Here is a 9,575-nt window from a genome sequence, read left to right as displayed (position 1 = left end):
ACAGCCCATACGTTAATGCGTCAAATCAACGCCCCCCCCCCCAACAGACACACACACACACACACACACACACACACACACACACACACACACACATACATACATACATACACAGTGATGTCAATAAAGACTTTAAGCAGTAACTCATTCAGCCTTTGAAATTTAATTAAGTCATCTCAGGAATTCTTAACTGTTCTTTGTCCTGTAAGACAGTTAATTGTTTTTAACAGTTGCATTGACAAAACAAAACAAGCGATCTGATTACATTCCTTTAGGCTTGAGGAACTTGCAACATTTTCCCCAATGTTCTGACATTTTAAAGACAAAATGATTGATGGATAATGAAAATAGTTGTTTGCTGCACCCCAAGAGACATCTGCGCATGTCTATTTTCTTCTGCTTGACCAGGTCACAGTAGCAGCAGGGTAAGCAAGGTGGCCCAGACCAGGCCTTCCTACACCAGATAAGATAATCCCTCAAGCTTGTTCACCACAACACTGCTGACGCCACATGAATCCGCTGATTTACATCCCAACAGTCAGAGCCTTCCTCTCAGTGACTTGCAGTCACACAGCACATCACCCTTTCATTCCCCAGGGAAAACTCTAACACAGCAGCACTCAGCCGGGAGCTCGCAAGTATCTCCACACTTGCCCAGCGCCTCTCACCCTGGGTAACTCCGGAAAAGAGGAGAGTCCAGCCCCACTACTTAACTTGGGCTCCAGACCCAGTGTTCAGCACATGGTGAGTCCAACTACATCTAGTTGGTACTGCCCCATCTCCAGCACCAGCTCTGGTTCCTTTTCTGCCACAGTGATAATTTCCAGTGAGAAACATGGTGTCTTCACTAAGAGACTATTTTTACAGAGGAGTATGGAGGTCTGACAGAAAGCTTTGCCACACGGTGCAACGGCAGTAACCTGGAGCTCATTATCTGCTGTAGTCCACAGCTTTGCTCTTGTGTGTCTTTGTAGTCCATCCTCCTCCAGATCTTGATGGTGGAGGGGAGGTTGTGTGGCTCAGGTCCTCATTGGCGACACCTGAGGCTGCTCATGGTCCTCCTGGATCCATTCTTTGTATGTATTTACAATCGATCAGGAATTTGGCATTGTGACTGCATGTTGGTCTATTTCTATTGCAACATCAGTCAAATTCCTTGTTTGTATTCACATGCTTGGCCAACATAGCGGATTCTGAGGGAACACTAAGTTGAAGTCATGACAGTCGACAGTGCATCAAATGAGGACATTGCTGCAAAGAAGCTACAAATTCTAAAACGTGGATGAAGATGTCTTACATCTTCAACCTGAACAATCACCACAGTTTGAAGGTGGGCGCCCAGGATTAGCGTCACCAACTCAGTATCTGACCAAATGCGAAATATGGTCACAATCGCCTCTTCTGTTCTTGACTTATAGTATTCCATGATGGCCATAAAAGTATTTTTGCAGAACATTATGATGCAACAGTAAAGGTGACTTTTGACCTTTTGGATATAAAATGTCATCATTTCATCCTATGAGACACTTGTATGAAATGTTATCATAATCAGAGTATGAATTCTTGAGCTATGTCCAAAAACATGTTTTCAGAGGGCACAGTGACCTTCCTTCATCCTTGAGCCTGAGTGGATGTTTTCTGCCACATGTAATTCCCCGCAGACTTTTCATGAGATATTGTACTCATGAGAATGGTACGAATGTATGGATGCACAACTTTGAAAATGCAGTGACTTTGGCCATGTCTGTCACCAGCATAAAGGCGTAAAACTACACCATGCTACAAGCAAACCAAAGCCTTTGTTTAGTGTCTGCTATGGCTGAAGTTGCTTTTGACTGATTCTGTGGCCAACACCAGAATGGCTCTTGCTTAGCTGGGATTTCAAGGTTATTTTTATCCAGTGTAAACCCCCCGGGGGAATGGCAAACTGAAGGTCTGATTTCACTGATCTGTCACCCTCCTCACCACTGACTGCTTGAGCCTGGTCAACTCTACTCAATGACCCACTGCTGTCCAGAGCCATAGAGAAATGAATACTGACGGCAGTTATCAAGATGATTGGCTGAATACCTGCACTCAGCACACGGTGTACCATAAACAAGGTCAGTTTATCTTAGCTCCTACTTATTTCCTAATAAACAGTAAACACACATTTTAAGTACAGGAGATATAAGACTGTGACAACCGCACACTTCAGTAATGGCCTTTTTTTTATTGTGAACACTGAAAAACACTGAATATAATGAAAAGAAGCCAAAATGAGTTATAGTGTAGTGCAGTGAGGAAAATTATTCAATGCAAGAAGTATACAGAAGCTTATGGAGTAACGCTGAGGAGTGAAATCATCATGGAAGTCAGGCAATGTAGGTCTATATATCTTTAGTTGACATGAAGTGTGACAAAACAGATAATCCGTTATTTAAAAAAACATTTTGGATTTTTTAAAAATCCAAATGAAACCTCAAACATAATGGAGAATCTACCAATCTTTCTACTAGTCTCCACACACACACTTCTATTGTGCAACAGTGTCCATTTCACCACCGAGCAGAGCTGTGGCAGCTGCAGCAAACAGCTTTTAAGTTACCGTATGATAAACAGGAACAAGTATAACCATAAACAGTCCTCTACATCAGTAATATGGTCTCCGTGGATTATTCTGTGGAAACAAAAAAGAAACACTGGATTCACTTAAATTATCACAAAGGAAACGATGAGTATGGGTTTATTACACATGAGCTAATGTGAACATGTCGCAATAAACTGGTGCAAATTCACAGAAAACTGTTACAACAGACAGTGAACAATATAAAAGACATTACCAGGGGGTTGGGCCTGAAGCGGTACGCAAGCATCATCCTCTTTCTAAAAGCATCATATTCATCGTCGCTTTTCGTGAGCATGGCTGGACGTTCAACTCCAAACCCTGCTCCGTTCATGGCGGTCGTTCCCCTGGAGTGGGACAGAGAGACAGTCAAAATTGGTCCTTTTCACGTTCCTTTGTCTATCCAGATGAAGCAAAACAATTACGATGAATGCTCAATGAAAGGGAAATGTACTGAAGATATACTCACTTGTTGACAGGGGCCTTGATTCCCTGTCCGTCACTGCCGAGGCCGTCACCCTCCTTCCAGCCCATTTTCAAAAGCATTCGGAAACCAAGATTCTCCACGGTCAACTTAAACTCCTTGTATTCTGAGTAGTCTGGGTCCCGGCCCTCCTGCAAATCAAGAGGACTAAAGGTGTGAATTACACACTTAATATACACTTAAGTGTTGGATCATTTCGGGGAGGATGTGGCAGAGCAGAAGGACAGAGACACTGCTCGCTGACAGACAGCTGCTGAGTGCTGGGGAGCACTGGAGGAGTAAACACCCAGAGTCACATCGGATTCTGCTCTGATCTGGAGTTCACTCTTTAAAATTGGAGGGAAATAACAGAATAACTGAAGTCTCTGATGAGTGTGGAGTTCAGTCAGAGGCTAATGTAGACTAGGACAAGACTGCTCCGTTTACAAGCACAGTGCACAACTGATGAGGAGGAGGGTGGGGTGATGACTGATTACTAATTTATTGTAGATTAAGCAAGATTTTTTTCTATTAGTTAGTTGATTTAACTGGAAAAGAATGAACAATACCGATCATCTGAATCTGTTCAGTGCAGCAGAGTTGGTGCATCTCCACACTACTCCACAATGGTGGTCTTCACTAAATACAACTGTGCTGTACTGTGAGGCACTCAACAGTTTCATCTCTGGTCTTATGTGACTGCTGACTGTCCAATAACTTTCCAAGACTTTGGCTGTGCTGCTTCACCTTTAAAGGGATAAAACGTGTGGTTTCCACAGTGCCAAATTGAATTTAACAGACTTTCAAATAAACAAGTGGCAATTACAGTCTCCTCCTGGAGATCCCTCAGGAGGAGATGGAGGAATTTGTAGGGAAAAGGGACATCTGGGTTGCTCTGCTGGCTGCTGCCACAGTGCCCCTGACCTGGATAAGCAGCTTGAAAACAGAGGCATGGATGGATGAGTACAATCCTGTTTACAGACATTTCCAACTGACCCTGGTTCTACTAAATTGTGCATGGCCTTCCTTTGGAGAAAAGCACATTTAATGGTTAATAGTCACCACAAATTACACTAAAGATGTATAAAACAAGTTTTACAGTACCCTGAAGAGGTCTTGGAAGGAATAGGTGAAATTGCTTATTTTCTCTGTACTCAGCACTCCTCTTAAAGTTACTCACTGCAAACATTCACTGATCTGTGGAATGTCTGTAAAACTCTTATTGACATTAGTTGTGGTTCCTCCTTCTCTGAAGATGAGATTAATGGATAAGAGCAAACTTAGTGGTTGCGCAAGAGCAAGATTCTTCCCTATTAGGCTTGAGAACGAGAGAATTCAGAGGAAAACTGACCTTGAGTGCCTTGAAGGTCTCCATGAACTTCTCCAGCTCCTCCGGGGGCAGGAAGTCGCCAATAAAGTGTTTCCCCTTTCCCATTTCTGTCAGAGATTCAGCCCACTCTGGAAAAGTACAGGAATGATCACTTTACCTTGTTAAGAACTGATTATCAAGCATTGAGAGCTGCTTGTGTTGCAGGAGCAAGAACAATTTTCCACACCGATGGCCAGCCTTACCACGGGTCTTCTCCATTTCCATCTTTCGGAGTCGATGCTCCCAGGTGCCCGCCTGCTGGTCCACCTCTTCATCACTGTCGTATTCATGTTGGTGGTCTCTTATGGCCTTCTCCCACATCACCTGCATCTCTGCCATTGCACGCTTGTGCTTCATGATCATGTCATACATCTCTTGCATCTACAGGGGGCATGAGAAAAACATCACACACATACAGTGAGCAACACATCTGATGATACTGGATTAGAGGATTAATAATCCTGAATCTGTGGTGTGATGAAAGAGAGTGAATGAAACCATTTTAGGGGTGGGTGGAATTTAGGTGTATTTTTCACTTAATAAATACATTTATTTGGCATATTCATACCTCTTGTTGTTCTTTGAGTTGTCTTTTCTGGTCCTCAGATAGTTCTGTCACTCCTACCAGACCAAGAGGCTTTCCCTTCTTATAACCGAGACCCCTTAGCTCCTGAGCTGAAACACACATAACCACAAACTTATTTAAAAAGCAATACCTGGTGCAACTTTATCTACATGTATAACGATAGAGGTATCTAACAGTCACAGCATCTTCTATGACTCCAAAAATGCTTATTCTATTTATTACCATGTATGGGTTGGAAAATATTACACAATGGCGTCAGCTGCAAGAACATATTGACACTACCTTCTAAAAGGGTTACACCAAATTCAGGTTTTAGGTAAACAACAAAATGCATATGTACACATATTAACTGCATGTAAAACACAAGTTCATGTACCAGAGAGCGAGGGTATGTTAGGGTCTGGAACATTAATTTCCTGAGGAACAACGATGGGAGGAATGGGCAACTCCACTTTGTCATCCTCAGACCCCCATCTACTCTTCCTCTTCCGTTTGACAGGTGGAGTTTCTGCCTCGTGAATAAGGGGTAGAGAAGTGAGGTTCAGCGGTGGAGGGGTTCCTGGTAATGGCGGCGCAGCTGGTCGCAGAATGTCTGTCCCTAACTCTGCTGCTGGAAGCGAAGAGCTCTGAGAGGATGCAGCACGATACTCCTGTACTTTCTCTTTGTAGAAGCGGTGGGCTGGACTTTGGTGGTCACTTAAAAAACTGAAGAATTGACAGCAGATATTTTGCGAGAGGTCAATCACAGCAAAAAGTGTAAAGATTAGACAAGTCACAGTCAGGCATACAGTGACTGACCTGAAGGCAGGGTTGTCTCGGTGGCGCTCAGCAGCGATGGCTTCCACCTCGGGACCACCCTCCGCCACAAACCTGGCCAGCTTCTCAGCCACTTGCTGGGTTTCTGCGTCCACTGGGGGGGAGACTTTAAGCAGCCTATCAGTACTGGGACTCAATTCACACTCTACTACTGTACCGTACTCAACTGGCCCTCACACACCACCAGTCTAGAGCCAATAGGGGATAAGAAGAGGAAGGAGGGAGGAGGAGCAAGGGGGGACAGGGGTGGTGAATAGGGAACTGTATGGATGTGAAACTTTTACTTTAACAAATGAAGACCATATAAAGCCCAGAGAGGCTCTACCTGCCTGTATAATCTTGTACATAATTACAAGTAGAATCTTTATTCCAGCTTTAACATCTTAATAAGGTTTAATAATTAAACACAACTTTAGGGTAAGCAATATGGACAAAACAGTGTACATCACAATAATTTGGCTAAGGTGAAAAAAAAGGCAGTACTCTATATGTAGCTTTCAAAGTTTAATCCAAACACAAGTATGGGATATGAGGAAAACTGAAAAAACCATGGTCTGTACATGCACGGCCTAAGAAATTATTTTTGCATGATGGTGTGGTCCTGCAAGCCAGTATCTTTTTAAAATGCAGCTGAACACTTCCGTCAATAACACAATACAAATATAGTGTGCGGAGAGGTAATCTTACCATTATCTGATGTATTCTCAGGTCTTAGCAAAGTCTTTCTAAAATCTGCAACTCTTTTCTTGTAGTAGTGATACTCCATGCTGCTCTTATCATATAAAAATCTGAAAGGCAAGAAAACAGTTGAAATCAGATGAGTTTGAAAATACTGTGCGTGTAAATAAATCTGGATGAGATGCATTATCCTTTACACTTACGAGAAAACAGGGTTGTCCCTGTAGTCCTCCTTGGCCCTTTCCTCCAGCTCAGGTCCTCCCTCCGCCACAAAAGAGGCCATCTTGTCAATAATGAGTCTGGTGTCTGAATCCTCTGGGGGAGAGACTTTAAGCAGGCTATGAGTACATTTACTCTACGGGCACCTATGACAACATGTCAGTCACAAGGCAACTGTGCCACTGGAGCAGGCAGTAGATGCACTGAAATGTCCAAGCCATGGAGTTGTCCAGAGATACAGTGAAAAACACAGGCCTTGAATTACCTTTCATCTCTAAGAATCCGGGGTAATCATCCTCTTCTTCCTCATCGTCACCATTTGGAGAACAAAACACATTCGGCCTCTGGCTGAGGACAGGATTCTTCTTGGTCTGTGAGTAGTTCTTGAACTGACTGAGCATGCTACTGACTCCAAGGCCAGGTCGCTTGCCAACAAGAATGCTCTTTTTTTGCAGTGTGTTTCCTCCTGGTGATGAAGTTGAGGGAGTTTTGGTATCACTGCTGGAACCTAGAGAGAGCACAAAACACATGACACATTTCTAAAAATCTACTACTAGCCCTCAGGTGAGAGTAACTGTTCTTTCTGCTGGACATGGTTGGGGTTCTTGCTCAAGCAGAACATCTAACAGGTAACCAGCGCAAGCAAAATACGTTAATGTTCATGGTCCCTATTCTAACCTAGTCTCCTTGGGTCGGGACCGTACTCTTTCAAATGAGTACGGATGGTCCCCAAGGACCGTACTCCTCCACCTCCCACAAACTGTAAAGCTGTCAAAGGCTTATTGTAGGCAAAATGAAACATCTTTATCTGTTTTTCCATGAGCCAAAATGACAAGGTCACAACTATCGTTCTCTATTCCAGCATTCCTGTTGTGTGAAGTTTCACTAGACAACAAATATTTTAAATTTGGATTACATAACTAATATTGCATTAAAAAAACAGAATCAAGAGTTAATTGCGTGAATTACAATTTCTTTATGGGGCAAATTTTGACAGCCCTGTAGTGATTTATACTGTATTACAATTGATAAGGATATGACAAGACCATGACTGTAGCCTACTGGTCAAAACTGTGCAGATCAACATACTAACCGGACACATTGTTGGATTTCTCCTTCTGCATCTTCATGAACTGCTGTAAGAAGCTGCCATCATTTGCAAACTTGTTTGAGGAAGCGCCTTGAAGACTGGGAGAGCTACTGTGACCAGAATAGACAAAATATTTGTTATGATTTTAGGTCAATGTTGGATGTCAAGAAAAGATTCTCACATAGCAATACTGACTGACAACTGCAGGCGTCACTGTACTAAAAAAGTAAAATCATTCCCTCGTGTTGAATTTCCTGTGTTTGTGCAGTATTGGCAGGTCCATAAGTGTGTCTTTACCTTGGAAGCAGGGGTTTGCTCGTGGTTTGCACATTCATTTTGGCTTGTTCTGCCATTCTGGCTTCAATCTCCTTCTTTTTCTGAGCTATCAGCTTCTCTTGATGCAGAATATTCATGTTCATCTTGTTTTTCTGTGGCTGGGCGGGCTTGGACTTCCATCCTCCTCGCCCTAAAGATGGGAAGAAGGGAAAAATACAATATGAGAGCAATAAGCATGTTATACAGCATTAGAGCTGGAGGCTGAAGTAGAAAAAATAACATTTCCCAATGTGTATCCTATAAAATTTGACCCAGTTTTTGGATATTTCTAGGATTCAACTTCTTAAACACAGATAAATATGCTTCATTTATATTTAATATTCCAACCTTGCATTGCACTCTAGCAAAGAAGAGAGCCTATCTAAACAGAACAAAAACAACTTTTAACTTTCTGACTTTGAACTGGGGCGAAAGGCGACATACATGTTATTAAATGTGGATATTACAGGTTGCAGACCTCTGGAGAGTCGGGAATTTGTAACGTTAAGTACGAATGATGCTAAATGTCCTTTGATAACAACTTAGTTTACCTTACCCGACAGCTAACTGCTAGCTAACGTTGTACACTGGTTACGCGAGCTAACTAGCTGTGCAGGAGCTACAAAAGCTAGCTAAGTAACGTTAACAGATATCCTGGCTTACTGTGTTTCCTAAGGCCAGCTGCTAACTTACATATCTAGATTGAACATGCCAGTAAAATTCACATTTAAAATTCACCTGCATCGCCAGACTCCATGATAGAAGCAGGATGGAAAATATATTTCAAAAACAACGCTAACAGACTACAAGAAGGCCTTTGGTTGTTACCGTGGTAGCGTAGCTGATTTAGTAGCAGCTGAATCTGCTGGTAAAATTAAGAACAACATTTCCGGTTGTAGTTTGTCCAGAATAAAAGCATTATCTCTACCCATAAACTATGACCTAATTTTACACTGCATTTTACACAAAAGCAAATAATTATCAGCCTGTACCAGCCTTAACAATTCTGGTCAGTCATCTTACCTTGCTGCTGTCATTCTGTCTTTTATCATCTACTCCAAAAGTGGCCCTTGTCAGGCCTTGCTTGAGGTTTGTGGTGATGAAAAATCACATCAGTGCATATAGCCACTTTCCAAAATAAATATGTCTGATATATGAGAGAGATGTCAGTCTCCTCTGGGTCATAATGCTGCTAAAGGTTTGGGGATTAAATATATCCTAACCCCAGATTGTCACCTCCTTTTCATCAACATTCAAAATGAGTGTTGACACAATGCAGAATCAAACATATTTGATTTGATATCATTGACCTTAATTAGGCCAAAACAACAAACCACAAACAGTTCACGTGTTGCGTAGTAGGATTTCAGTTTTGTCCTCGTTTAACTTCAAGAAGGTATTTGTCACCCATGTATTTATTGCCAAAGATAGTTA

The 9,575-nt window shown here is 42.3% G+C and overlaps 1 protein-coding gene across 2 annotated transcripts; it reads right to left on the bottom strand.

Annotated features, from left to right (window-relative positions):
• Positions 1-2,192: 2,192 nt before the first annotated feature.
• Positions 2,193-8,989, bottom strand: sugp1 (SURP and G patch domain containing 1). Of its 2 annotated transcripts, none has more exons than XM_076745522.1 (14): positions 8,880-8,989; positions 8,124-8,292; positions 7,830-7,936; positions 7,002-7,244; positions 6,721-6,844; positions 6,527-6,627; positions 5,822-5,945; positions 5,400-5,728; positions 5,006-5,112; positions 4,641-4,818; positions 4,420-4,526; positions 3,075-3,220; positions 2,823-2,952; positions 2,193-2,659 (listed from the first exon to the last, which is right to left on the bottom strand). In XM_076745522.1, the coding sequence occupies exons 1-14, from the start codon at positions 8,896-8,898 to the stop codon at positions 2,633-2,635; spliced, it is 1,911 nt and encodes a 636-aa protein (XP_076601637.1). In that variant the 5' UTR covers positions 8,899-8,989; the 3' UTR covers positions 2,193-2,632. The 2 variants fall into 2 exon arrangements, with proteins under 2 accessions (XP_076601637.1, XP_076601638.1); XM_076745523.1 differs by having other exon boundaries at positions 7,830-7,933; positions 8,880-8,981.
• Between the last annotated feature and the right edge of the window lie 586 nt (positions 8,990-9,575).

The sequence above is a fragment of the Chaetodon auriga genome, chromosome 12, assembly GCF_051107435.1.
Source record: "Chaetodon auriga isolate fChaAug3 chromosome 12, fChaAug3.hap1, whole genome shotgun sequence".
Classification (NCBI taxonomy): domain Eukaryota; kingdom Metazoa; phylum Chordata; class Actinopteri; order Chaetodontiformes; family Chaetodontidae; genus Chaetodon; species Chaetodon auriga.
The sequence above is the reverse complement of the archived record's forward strand: the minus strand, read 5'-3'. Positions and strand labels throughout refer to the sequence as shown.

Coding starts and splice junctions, on each gene's coding strand:
- sugp1 (XM_076745522.1), bottom strand. Junction 5,729..5,821: donor CGAGACAACCCTGCCTTCAG/GTCAGTCACTGT, acceptor TCAATTCTTCAG/TTTTTTAAGTGACCACCAAA. Junction 5,113..5,399: donor TAACATACCCTCGCTCTCTG/GTACATGAACTT, acceptor TGTGTGTTTCAG/CTCAGGAGCTAAGGGGTCTC.